This window comes from Drosophila tropicalis, unplaced genomic scaffold (assembly GCF_018151085.1).
Source record: "Drosophila tropicalis isolate 14030-0801.00 unplaced genomic scaffold, ASM1815108v1 contig_952, whole genome shotgun sequence".
NCBI lineage: Eukaryota > Metazoa > Arthropoda > Insecta > Diptera > Drosophilidae > Drosophila > Drosophila tropicalis.
In genome coordinates, this window is record NW_027173453.1 from 456,850 (window position 1) to 470,432 (window position 13,583).

Genomic DNA, 13,583 nt, shown 5'->3' on the forward strand with positions numbered 1-13,583 from the left:
GGATGAACTTGGGCTACAGAAACTATTGCCTAGTATGGCCGTAGTTGTGAGCTTATGGATCGAGCCTGTTTGTCCTTTCTTCCACCTTATTTCAACAACGTGTGGACACCTCATGAAGTATCCATAAATAAATGGATAGTGCAATTCCTTTGCCCACGATCTTGCCAAGAAAGCTCCTGCAGTGCAGGTCAATAAATCGATGGAGGAGAGCATCAATCCATCGGCTAACAATCGCCGGATCGATAAAGTCGTTGACAAGTTACTATTGTAACTACAGTTCCGAATAGGAACGAGTACCAACAATTAGCAGCACTACCAGAGCACTACACGCTGTGCAAATATGGGAAGTTTGCACTTACAGAGAAGAGTTAAAAAAGGAAAATGACATTTATGACATTCCTCCCTCCACGCAGTGGTAAACAATGGGTTTTTTTATATTTTGTTTTTTTTTTATTATTGTTTTCTTTGTTTAGCTTAAACAAATTGAATAGTCCAAGCTTGTATGTGTGTGTGTGTGTGTTAATCTTTAAACTCTAAGCTGTTAGGTTGGTTATTGTTTTTGTTGTTTTCGATAGAACACAAAACATAAGTAGGTATGTTTATACTATATAGAAATTAATTACATTTTAAGTGCTTCATCTATACAGGAAAAATAACAATGTTGTATATGTATATCGGTGTGTATATTTTATGTACATTTAGTTAATTATTAAATATATTTTGTGTTTCCTTCCATTTTGACTATTTCTTGCGGTTTAATGTCTGACTTATTCACATAAATAAATTCATAAGCGCATTCAAAAGTGTATGTGTGTGTGTGTGTGTTGGGGGGGGAGACCTTCTCTAATCATGCAGCTATATATATTTCACTATCACTATGCTAGAAAACACCGCCAACTAAAAAGAAAATACAAAATAAAATGAAAATTGGCAATTAACAAAAATTAGCTCCATCACATATAAATAGAGCGAAACAAAAGGACGGCTGTAATGGTTCAGCTATGGATCAGGAATATACATATATGCTTTACATACAGCAGGCATATAAAAAAGAATCATAATTCATGTTTTTGGAATTTGCAAAGGGTATTTTTTCTATATCGTAAATATACGTAGAAAGATAGATAGATAGATATGGAGCATAATATTGTATAAGTATTTTTCTTAGTTTTTGTTTCTCTTCGTTTTTCGTTTGTTTCATTTAATATTATAACACAAGTTAGCACAACGTAGATTTACCATTTTAATGTTAGTTTTCGGGAATTTGTTTAGTTTATCGTTTTGTAATTGCAACTATATAATTTTTTACACAAGTTTCGAATGGCGAAAAGTGTTTAATGTAGTTAGAAGAATATATATATATATGTATGTATAATATGTACACAAAAGGGAGATGTATGCTCGTTTGCCCGTTAAACAAATACAAAAGTAAATTCAAAGTCGTCTTGCCGACTTCGTTATACCATGCACTAAGCAAAACAAATTCACAAATTCAAATTACAAATTCACACGCCATACAATAAACACTGGCAATGTCACTCACTCTTAGCCGACTTCGCCCTCGAGTCTTAAACCAAACCAATTGATTAATGTCCGGCCAAAGTTTATAAATTCTTGAAAGTTTTTGTATTAAGCATTCTTTACCCATGGGGATTGAGATTAATTTCCCAATTTAAGACACATTCAAATTTACTAGGAGCCATCTATCTCTTGTATGAGATATAGTCAACCTATCTGGGAACCTATTGAAAAAAATCATTCTTTCGGCCGATCTAAGTCCCAGATATACAATGCATGTAGCATACAATCTTCTACAATCTAAAAGGAGATTGCTTTAATCGCGACAACACATTTAGAGCATGAATGTGAACATGAAAATTGAAAACAGACATATACGAGTCTTCGTAAATATACGGATGGACAAAATTAGCTATGGCTATATCGAATCGGTTCAATTTGTGAGATCGGAATGCATGTTACATAAGTTTCGATGACTAAAATGTTCACTTTATGTGTGCATGGTGTAAAAGAAAACTTTCGATTTTAAATTAAACGAATAATTAAGAAAAAAAATTGATATAATATAGCAGCGGTTCAAAAGATCGATTGATAGGATTATCGTATAAGGCTAGAAGTACGTGGTACAAGTATATGTAGGATAATAGACAAGAAATAACTTTAAAAACATTCGCTCGTTCTCTTTCTTTCTGTTTGTCGGTCTGTCTCTTTCTTGTTCGTTCTTGGTATTTGTCTAATTTGATTTAAACCCGCCCATAGTTCTCTTATAGTTGGATGGTCCACATGATTTTCGATTATGTTAAGGCTTACAAACGATTTTTAACTCTCAATTACACATAAATTACCCGATATCACGTTTCTCGGGGGCGGCACATATCTCCTCTCTTTTCGTTATCTTTCTCCTCTCTCGCTTCTCTCCTACTCCTCAATAGCTTATTTCCTAGTCAGCATTTTAACTTTTCACTTCAATTAAAGATATATAAAACAACAAAAAAAAAAGAACAATAATAATAATAATAAAAAAAAAAGAATAATATATCCAACACATTTCCACGAATCCCTGGCCATATGTTAAGTTTCACACATAGACTTCTTTTGCAGTAGTATTGTATTCAGCAGTGAATGGCAAAAGCGAAGCAGCAGCAGCTGCAGCAACAACAGCGACAGCGACGGACGACAGGAGGATCATCTCCTTCAATTGGCATTTTCATTGACTTGACAGAGAGTGTCAAAGTCACAGTTCTCTATGCTCTCCCTAAACAGGCGACGCAACGTTCTAAGGGGACACAGATCATTATCCTGTGGACAGCCAGGCAGGCGTACAACCTGCTCCTGATGCAGCACGAGGACATGGGGTCCCTTCTCACAACTGCAAAGAAAAATGAATTGAAGATATTGGTTTTTCATTTAATCACGATTTGGACTCACTCAAAGCGCAGAAAGGCTAAGTTTGTTGCAAAAGCATCAATTCGACTTGTGCGCCATCGACGCGCATAATCAAAATGCTTGTGCGTCAGTATCTCCTCATCCTTAGCCAAACCGAGGTGGGCCAGCAGCTTAAGCAATGTGCCCGAATGTGTGAAATAGAAAGTGGCATTGGCTTTAGCCGTTGGTGTACTAAAAGGAAAACCAAAAACATGAATATCATAAAATGCATGCTGGGGAGGCGGGGGAGCATTGCCTACTTACTCAATGGCCTCAAACATATCCGCTATTGCCGGACAGGCAATGCGATGTGACAACTTATAGCCATAGCCATCGTTCCAATAATACTCCAAATCTTCGACAAATTCCAGTGCGTTCAGTGCGTCCACATTGAAGAAACTACACCACACCGATGGCCGGAAATGTCCAAGTGGTCGTTGCCATGCTGTCTCAAAGGCACATACCGTATACATGAGTTGAACGTCCTCCGGCTGCAAGTCCTCCAGCTGCGTCCTGCTCCGCACATAATCCACTGCTGATTGCATCTGTGGCTCTGCATAGAATCTACGTGCATTAACCAATGTTTCGGGATTCTTTTTTAACATCAATTTTCCAACGGCCGCAGAGTTTATAAAACTGCAAGAGAAACAAACAATTAAAATTGAACGAAATCAGAGGAGGAATAATCCTAGTCTATCCACAATTATCAATGTAAGCCCCCGTTCTAACAGCTTCGTCTCATACCTGGCGTGGGACTGTAGACCGCGACCGTGTTGTCCACGAATCCCACTGCCAATTGCATTTTGTACGCATGAAACGAAAGGCAGGTGGGATGACCGATTTTGGAGCCCATGAATCCCTCGTTGCTGCGCAGGACACTTTGCTGTTTGCCATTTAGCGAATAAATGGAAATTTTTGCAGCATTGCCACAGGCAACAGCATCGGCCAGTTGATGGCACGCCATGGCCGTGACATCTCCGCCAGCATCCCATTGATGGAGACGGGAACGCCCATTGCCTCGAACACGTAGATCCAGGACACAAATACGACCCGCTGTGCAGCCAGTAACCAGAGTCGTCTCATTAGCTCTCAGGCAGGCATGAAGTATGGGCGATGCATGTTCACGATAGTCATGGATTCGAGCCTCCTGGGGAGCGAGACGTTTGTCAAAAAGTCGAACACTTCCATCGGCACACCCGGCCACAATAAGATCACATCGCACGTTGCTGGCGAAGGGGGAGAGGACACGGACACTAGCCTCACTGCGTCCAAGGGGCAGATCGTTCAGTCGCAGTTCCCGCTCCACATCCCAAATCCGGAGGAAGCGGCAAGAGCCACCGCCAACAATTAACTGTTGACTATATTGTTGCCAGGCTGTGACAATGCCCGTGCTGGAGCTCATAAGCTGATCTGTGGTAGATCTGCCAAGGCCTCCGCGATGACGGAGTGTCGAGGTGCCCCAGTTTGGCTGCGACACATGTGGCAGAGCATCCCAGGCTGTGACTAGGCGGGTTCCATTCGATGGCTCCTCCACAAATGAGGAAGACAGCGAGGAGGATGCCAATGAAGAGGCAAGTGAGTTGATGGCATCACCACCCGACGGCGGCTGTGTGGACTGCCAAACACGTATGACCCCATCCTCATGGGCGACTAGCTCCAAGCCCACATCGTGGGCATTGATAAACTCAATGCTGCTCACCCGAGCGAATGCGGCAAACGACGAAGAAGACGACGACGACGAGGATGAAGAGCCGCCGGACGCTCCCAATCCCGTTTTGCGCGGTGTATTACCATTCAGCGATGTAGAGCTTCCACTGACAGTTCCACTGCCACCGCCACTGCCATTGCCAGCAATTGAATCTGAACCATAGGCACGCACGGCATTTCTTTGAAAGTCATAGACAAGCACCCTTTCCTTGTAGGCCACGGCAATTTGCTGCTCGTACGGCAATAGTTTCACTATCGATGGCGTAAACTGTGTCTTTCGCATCCATGTGTGGGCATCCATTCGCTGGTGGTAATAACACATCTTTTTTGCCTCCCTGCGGATAGATTCGTTGCGATGATAGCGATAATTTCTAATGCGTAGCTCTGTGGAATTGCGGTCAATGGGCCAACGTTGCTGGCCCTCCTCTCCGCTGCCCTCGGATGAACTGTATCGCTCTTTTCCGGGTCGCGTGAAATATGACATGGCCCAGGGTATAAACTGTGTCTTCACAATGGGCTGACGCGGCTGACCCATCTTTCCCGAGTCGGGATAGTGATTGCTCTCGCTGCCACTGCTTCTGGCCGAATGGCAACCTTCAGCTGAACTAACCGGAGGCACTGGAGCCGATGCTGGACCGCTGTCCGTGTCATCGTTGGTGGAACTAGTACGAAGTTTGCGATGCAATGTCAACTGTGGATCTCCACCAGCGCCAGTGGAACTGCCGGAGAGGCGAAGCTTGTGTGCCCAATGGCTGCCACCTGCATTGGCTGCTGCTGCTCCTCCTGCCGCCGTTGTTGTGGAGCTGCCCACCGGTGAGGAAGCTTCACCTGCTGCCGATGCAATGCCAACAGCATTACCTCCACCAGGGCCGCCGCCGCCAAGATAGTTGATCCTGGTATTCGGACTGGGTGGTAGACTGACGCTCAGACTGCTACATTTCTCTGTGACCGTATTGATGGTTACCTCCTTAGCGGTAATCGGATAGAGAGCTGCATCGCGTACATGATTGATTATCTTTTGGGCTGTCGCCGCTACCTGGGGAAACGGATCCTGGCCAAGATTGTAGATGCCGAGCCAAAGTTTTGTGAAGATCGACTGAAAGGGTATGGCATTCGATCCAGTGCCCGGCGCCGTTGACGAGGCTCCGCTCATATTTGAAATTGAGCTCGAACTAACGCCACGTCGCATTGTCACATGCCTCTCCAGGCTATGGGTGGACGAGGTTGTTGAAGCTGGTGGAGCACCAGGCATACCATGGGTAATGCTGGCGCTACGCTCACCGCTAGAAACAAGAGCATCGGTGTGGGCATTCAGGTGTTCCAGCATATAGACCGTGACAAACTGCGACTCGAAGAGCAGCACCATCCATTGGAGGGCAGCAGCCAATTCCATGCGCACCAGCGGCGACATATCTTCGCCCACCGTCTCCAGCAGAGTGATGGCTATGATGCGATCAATGTTGTTGGCTTGCTGCTGGCGACGATCCGTCACAGAGCTGATGAAGGTGCCCAAAGCAAAAACGGCTGCTGCCCTTACCTCGGGAATGGCATCCCGTAGAAGCACATAGAGCTTTTCGTGGGCTAAATCGCGGGCACCCGACCATCGGGCATTCTCAAAGTTCTGCCACAACATGCCCAAACAAATGGCTAGCCATTGGCGGAGTAGCCAACTTCCATCATTAAGCTGCTCTAGGCATATAGAAAGCAGGGGACCCTGCAAGGCGCTCGTCTGGCCGAGTAGGAAATTATGTACAATCGACGATAGGACAAAGGCGGAGAGTGTTCGGTGTTCCTTTGACACCGTGGTATCCTGCAGCACGGAGAGAAAGTATTTGTACTCTTTCACCAGATCCACCTGACAACTGGGGTCTACTGCGAGAATTTTAGCCCATATGAAGACCAATACGGGACGCAACTCTCTCGTCGAACTCTGCAGCAATTTGAGCACATAGGGAAAGATGCCGACTCCTAGAGCCAGATTGACAGCCCAGGGTCCCAAATCAAGGAATCGGGCCAGTAGCTCCAAAGCCCTCAGGCGATGCACCTGGGAGAGCAACACCTGCAGCACAATGGGCAGCTGCTCCGGCGGGGTCCGTGATTCCGATTCACTATCCAGTCGCACCTGGAACGCGGTCAGCTGATGCTCGAAGAATGGCAATTGTTTGTATGGAGCATTATATTCCAGAATGTCCGGTAATTGTTGTAAAGCCAAATCCACAACCAGGTCCCATGCCTTCCACATCGGATGACGATGGCAAGGCGGCAGAGCCGGCAACGATACGGGCGTACAGTCGTGACTCTTCAATATGCGTTCGGCCAGTAGAAAATTCCGAAACAAACTGGCCACTAGGAGATCTTGGCGAAACAGACGTTGAAAGAGCTCGCGGGGCAATGTATTCCACGCTATCGTGTCGGTAATAGCTGTAAATATCCAATTTAGTTCACCCATCATTGTGCGTCGATCGTTGACTTTGCCTGCAAATGAAAAACAAGGATGATATAACAATGACGAAGAAATCAGAGGGACCTCAGTGCCCCCTCTCCCTCTCTCTCTCACTTACCTGGAATCTTATCAATCAGCTCACTTTGTATGCGCGGCACCATTCCCAACTTTTCCTGCATTGCATACCATTTCAAGGCTATATTAATGGGTGTGGTTAGGCAGCTGGAAAATAGATCGGCCGGTAGTTGGGAATTCATTGGAAGTATCTCGTTTGCGGCGCAGGCAGCCAAATGAATACAGTTTTTGTAGCTAATTTGATTTGGTAACATGCCCGGTCCTGCCATAGATCCCATGCCTCTTTGCTGGGCAGCAGCAATGGCCTTTTCGCGTTCATGCTCATGCTGCTCCGCATAGGGTTGGAAGGAATTGATAATGATGCCGGCATTGGAGCAGTCGTACACATAAATGGAGGGAGCAGCCATCCAAGTTATTAGCTCGAATATGCTAAGCGGGATATACTGTGTGAATGTCTTGTTAAAGACCCAAATTTCACCATTGGCCGTCGGCTTGGGTACACCGTGGCCATTGTAGTGGAAGAGAATGCGCTCTCCCTTGGCATTACGTCGCAGGGAAGTGCAGAGTTTCTTTACATCCTCGACTGTGGGATCGTGGCATTTCTTATATCGGGCACGGGGCTGCCAGCGTTCGTACTGCATTTGCAGATTGTTGCCAATCATTTCCATTGCCTTTGGCGCAGACACCGAGCTAGGATCGATCCAGCATTCTAGACGTGAACAAGGTTGGATTTTCACCACATCTGGCGGGTCGACGCCAATGTTGAGACACAGCACCAGGGCCACGCTGGCCGTCTTCATGCGTTCTCTGATCCGCCAGGCACGCCGTTCGTATGCCATTGCCTCAATGGCTTCCTGGTGGCGTTTAGCAGCAAACGAGAGCGGACATTGATGATCGCCGAAAGTGCGATTGGAAAAATCCTGTGTCAGATCCAAAAGAAGTTCCTCGGCCCGATCTACACCGCCGCCAGCCGCATCTCGCAACTCGATCCAGGCGTCTTTGTGGGCATTTAATGAGGAATCTAAACTGGTCATCATTATATTGACAGTGCTGCCATTACTGCTGCTGCTGTTACTGTTGCTGCTGTTATTGCTACTGTCTCCGACGACAACGGCGGCTGCCGCAGCAGCAGCGGCCTCATTGTAATGCGATTCTAGCATCGCTGGGTAGATGGAAGTAGTTTATTTCGATTCTTAATTTGAATATTTAGATATTTAGTGATCCATTGCCCAGATTGGTTCAGATTCCTTCCCTTCAGATTGCTGGCAACATAACCAAACACTTTTTACACACCACACTTTTCCTCTTTCCACCCACTTTTTGTCGTCTGTCCGTCGCCGTCGCTGTCGCCGTCAGCTCGCACGTTTTTTTGCGTTGTAGGTTGTAGGCGAATGCTCTATTTGTTGTTGCTGCTGACGTTGTATGTAGAGTGATATATGTAGCTATTTTGCACCCGGATCAGACAATTGAGTTCTTCACTTTGCTTTTTGTTTTTGGACCACAATGAGAACAAAATATTATATATTATAGACAAAATACGCATTTACGGTTTTGATCTAGGGATGGGCGATATTTCGATACGCCCAGTAGCAACGGTGCACAGGTTGCGAAAACCGCTATCTTTGAATACCACTATTTGAGCAATTGCGCGGTTTATTTGAATCAATATATGCATCAACATCAATAATATAAATAATTATCCAAAACCCAAAACGAAGTCGTACATATGTATTATAGATAGCCAGATGAGCATTATCAATTATGAGTAATGAGGACACTGACAATAATGGGAAAAATCCTTTCAATCAACGTTTGTTAATTAAGGTTTGTTATATAGATCCATTTATTCTTAATATTGTAGATATTGTAATCGTATATATTAGAAATATTTAAATACTTTAGCACTATGAATGATGGTCTACTCACTCTTAGTATGGGATCTCTATGCAAAGGTCGTGGATAGTTCACCGTGTGTATCCGATGTCGTCCAAACAGCCCCGTGGCAAAGCTCTGTGCGCTTTTCAATGTTCGTTGCGTAGCCGTGTATTTCATATAATACCAGTCCGGGTCATAGGGATCGGGCAGTAATGAGGGGAATCGCAGTTGCATACGCTCTGCTAGCTCGATTAACTCATTTTCTCCCTCCGCCATCAACAGTTTCTCATCATCTTCCGGATTGAAATGCTGCCAGCTCCACTTCCGCAATTGTTCTAGCTCCTTGGCACACAAATTTGGTTTTGCTTGCTGGAGCAGCATATCCTGTATAAGTGTCAAACGTTTTTGGGCGCGGGCTATCACAGATTTGCTCGGCATCCGAGTGCCATGACGTATCGTCGCCCAGATACGCGTGGGTACGCAACCTTCCAAAACCGAAAAAAATAAAGTAAGAAAAATAATAGAAATTTTATGTCCTCACCTGGGTAATGTGGTTGGGTCTCATTGTAATTGGCTATGGTGCGATATGGTGACTTCGTGGACAAGCGAGTCTCGATGTCCAACCGCGATAGAGCACAGCATGTTTCATTGTTGGAATCCAAATCAGCTGTTGTTGTGTTCCACAGCAGTATGAGAGACAAAAGTAGAAACCAAATGTATGGCATTTTTCCACAAGAGGGAAAAACTTGTCAGTATAGAAAATTTAAACTTAAACAATAGCACAAACGAACTTAAAATTGAAACATTGGAAAGACGCGGACACGAAGCCAACTTAGACTTGCCGTAGTTTATGTCAAATTGTCGATTATCAAGAAGTAATAGAGATGGTCATGGGCCGCTATTTTGAAGCACGACAAGGCACGATTCAGTAGAAATATTTTGAAATATGTATATTATTAGTTTAATTTTGTTTCACAAATAAACATTTTAAATTCGCTCGAGGCCGAACTTCCGTGAATGTGCAAAATATTTCTGGATAATTCTAAAGAAGTTTTAGCAGAATAATATTTTCACATACGCACGACTTTAATTCCCACCCTCATCTCTAATAAAAATGTTTGTTGTGGAATATCGATAGCTTTGATTCGATAATGTCAATAACGAAAAAGCGACTTCGATAATGCCGATAACGATACTTTTGCTCCGATAACGCCGATGACTTTACTCCGACGATGTCGATACCGATAACCTTTCTCCGATAACGTCGATAATAAGCACCTAAAATTATGCTACAGATTTGATCGTTGCCTTCTTTTTCAATAAAAACGTTTAATTCCAAAAACAGACTTTGCTTACCCAATGACATTTCTAATTATCGTGCAAAATACCTTTCTAGATTATTTAATCTTTTTATGATTTTATAATTGTAATAGTGTGAGCCACCTAAAAAAACATTCGCGTAGTTTTACTCAAAAGTACATATTTCGATTCATATGAATATAGGAATAATTCATTTTAAACAGTTTTCAAAGATTCGAACTTGTACCTAAGTTACTAGCGGCAATACTTCGTTGCATGCTACTTTGAATACATTTTTTCTTTTCCGTTTTTTAGCGATAACTTGGAACCTAAGACGATCTTATAATTTTTTATTTTCGTATTCGATGCGTTATAAATTAAAGATTAGTATTACTTAAACTTTTTATAATCACATCCACAACACAGAAATATTTTGTTTTTTGGAATATCAGATAAGACTACAGAAAAAAAATATTTTTGGATATTGGCCTAATAAACAACCAGGCTAAGAAAAATTCTAGATAAAAGCAGCGAGTAAAAAGAAAAATAAGAGTTCAAAGTAGCATGCAACGAAGTATTGCAAGTTCGAGTCTTTGAAAACTGTTCAAAATGAATTTTTCCTATATTTATATGAATTGAAATATTCTCTTTTGAGTAAAAATACGCGAATGTTTCTTTAGGTGGCTCACTTGGGAGACTATCACGCAATGGTAAATTTTAAGATAAAAATAAATTACTACTACAACTCGCCATTAATAGGTACTGATTTGTAAAACATGGTTTTAATTGAAACATCCTTAAAGCTTCAAAAGTCCCTTTTGCTGAAGTTCGGGAGAATCAATCAAAAATAAAAAAAGTTTTAGATAATTTATATAGCGTTACAGTTAAGTTCAATTCTAATCGGCATGTCAGTTATGTTTGGCCATGACCAGGCTCTAATAACACAGGCCGACATGACTTTTGCTGACGTTAACTTGAGATAGTAATTCTGATTCTGACTGCACACTTGGTTTTTGTCCATCACGTCCCGATTTTGAGAAATCTGGAGATCTGGGGTTGGAAAATATGCACCCAAAAGTATACTATAGAAAGTTTCAAAAAATGTTTCAACTTTTTTAACAAATCTTAGCATATTCTATCTAAGAAAATTAGTTCTTGTTTGCACATATAACTAATAAACAATTTGTTAGACGCAGCAGAATCCCATAATTCTTTTAAATTAAAAAGCAGACAATTCTTGGAATCCCTATAGCATACTTTTTGGTTCAAATTTTACTCATTATAGAACCATATCCAAAGTGTATGATATTATGCCTTATAACAAAGGAATAACTTGATATTTTGTTAATTTCTTTTGAATCAAGCCTAATATATTAATAGGATAAAATAATAATGTTTTTTTACAATATTATGCTTATGTCATGGAATAATATATTGCAAATGAGGTCATTTTCAATCATTCCATCCTGACGTGATGGAGAAAAACTCTGTAAAGGGGAGACCTATTGAACCTAAAACACTTTTTAATGACCTTAAAAATGTCGGCCTGTGTAATTATAATGTCTTCTACATTTGAGGCATTTTAAGTGCATTATCATAAGGAGTATACTTTATTCCATGTGCCAGATTCAGTTCTGCAGTGTTGGAAATGGCAGCTGGCCGAGTTAGGCGTTTCTCACTTAAGTAACGGTTATTTGAACTCGATTTCTAGTTAGCTGCATTACTTGCTTATTATTGTTATCATCTAAGACAACAGAAAAACCTTGTATCATTAAAGATAACACTGACTGACCACTGCTCAGTCACATATGTACATACATATCACAATGATGCATGATATGTACTTGTAAATTTGTTAACTTATCTTTCATTAAATACTTGCTATTTAGACCCCAATTAAATACGGTTTGTTTACTTAAGGGATCGGCACGAGGCACATTTTCGCATGGTTCGGCTGATGGAATGTGACCAATGAGTCTGGCCGGCAGGCGCTATACATATGTGACTGGGTACATTTAAACCCCCCAAACTCTCCAACCTCAACACGACATTCGTTGTCGAAGACATATTTGAAAGATGTTTGTGTGTGTTGTATACATATACTTTCTTTGTTTTTTCTTTTTGTGTTTTAGCATGTCCAACAAGTGAGCTTTTGTTTTTGGCCCCATCAAACAACAACAAAAAGCTTCAGCCGGCCGGCCACGGCCCTGGCTTAACGTCGAGCATTTTACTGTGATTAACTTTTTGTACTAAAGACTGAAGGAACAAATTTCTATTTAGTCACCCATAGAGTTGCCCAAAAGGCAGTTGTTGGCCGGTTGGAATACGAAAAGAACGACAAACAAACACATTAGAATACGGTAGAAAAGAAACGAAAAAAAAAACATAAAACGGTGGAAAAAAAAAATCAAGACAAGACCAAGCAATTAATTTCGCTTTTTGTGTGTTAACAACATTATATCCCCCCACTCATCGAATTTGGGACTAGTATTCCCTCTTGGCCAAACATATGGCGACATCCATCGGTGTCACTGCCGTGCACGTGCCACTGCGATTTTTGCGCCAAAATTAATCCATATTTGCTGGTGCTGCTCCTGCTCCTGCCACTGGTGCGAGCGGACGATGTCGTTGTCCTGACTTTAATTTTTTTCAGGGCTTTCTTTTCCCTTGCCTTTTTATATTATTATTATTATTAGGTTTCTTTTTGTTTGTTTAGGTCTGTTGTTGTTTCATACCCTTGCAAAAGTTGTTATAACATTTTTCAGAAGTTTGTAACGCAGAGAAGAGGCCCCATAAGCGTGTGTATATCATATAAAGCTGAGTTGATATAGCCAAATTCGTCTTTCTGTTCCAATTTACGGACTACTTTTTGTGATCTGATCGGATTTCTTCTAGTTTGAATCTTTATTTAATCATATCCCCAAATTTCAAAAGTATTTAAACAAATATATCACAAGTTGTATCCATTATAAATCGACTCTCTTTAAACGCTGCGGACAGGACATGGTAATCGTCCACCAGAATCGAATTCCAAGGTACACATTTTCACCAAGAAACTCCTTTGTGCATTGTGCGTACAAAGACGGCAAGGGTATATAAACTTCGTTGCAGCCGAAGGTAGCTTCTTTGATGTTTCTATGTGATTTGTTGCAACATTGCACGCAACGGCAACTCAGACGCGTTATTATAGGAATCATATGGCTTAGTTTGATCCGACACATTACTATATACATAGTAATGT

The 13,583-nt window shown here is 42.1% G+C and overlaps 2 protein-coding genes across 2 annotated transcripts; both read right to left on the minus strand.

Moving 5' to 3' along the window:
- Window positions 1-659: 659 nt before the first annotated feature.
- On the minus strand, window positions 660-9,890 carry Mipp2 (Multiple inositol polyphosphate phosphatase 2). The gene is given in 6 exon segments (XM_068302265.1): window positions 660-2,887; window positions 2,947-3,135; window positions 3,208-3,542; window positions 3,544-3,579; window positions 9,095-9,528; window positions 9,585-9,890. Coding segments are annotated over 6 exon segments (1,353 nt in total). The 5' UTR covers window positions 9,769-9,890; the 3' UTR covers window positions 660-2,712.
- Window positions 3,439-8,748, minus strand: raptor (regulatory associated protein of MTOR complex 1). Its single transcript, XM_068302263.1, has 3 exons — window positions 7,212-8,748; window positions 3,688-7,125; window positions 3,439-3,579 (listed from the first exon to the last, which is right to left on the minus strand). Exons 1-3 carry the CDS (start codon window positions 8,326-8,328, stop codon window positions 3,572-3,574), a joined length of 4,563 nt encoding a protein of 1,520 aa, XP_068158364.1. The 5' UTR covers window positions 8,329-8,748; the 3' UTR covers window positions 3,439-3,571.
- Window positions 9,891-13,583: the final 3,693 nt, after the last annotated feature.

Coding starts and splice junctions, on each gene's coding strand:
- raptor (XM_068302263.1), bottom strand. CDS start 8,328: ATGCTAGAATCGCATTACAATGAGGCCGCTGCTGCTGCGGCAGCCGCC. Junction 7,126..7,211: donor GCTGATTGATAAGATTCCAG/GTAAGTGAGAGA, acceptor TTTCATTTGCAG/GCAAAGTCAACGATCGACGC.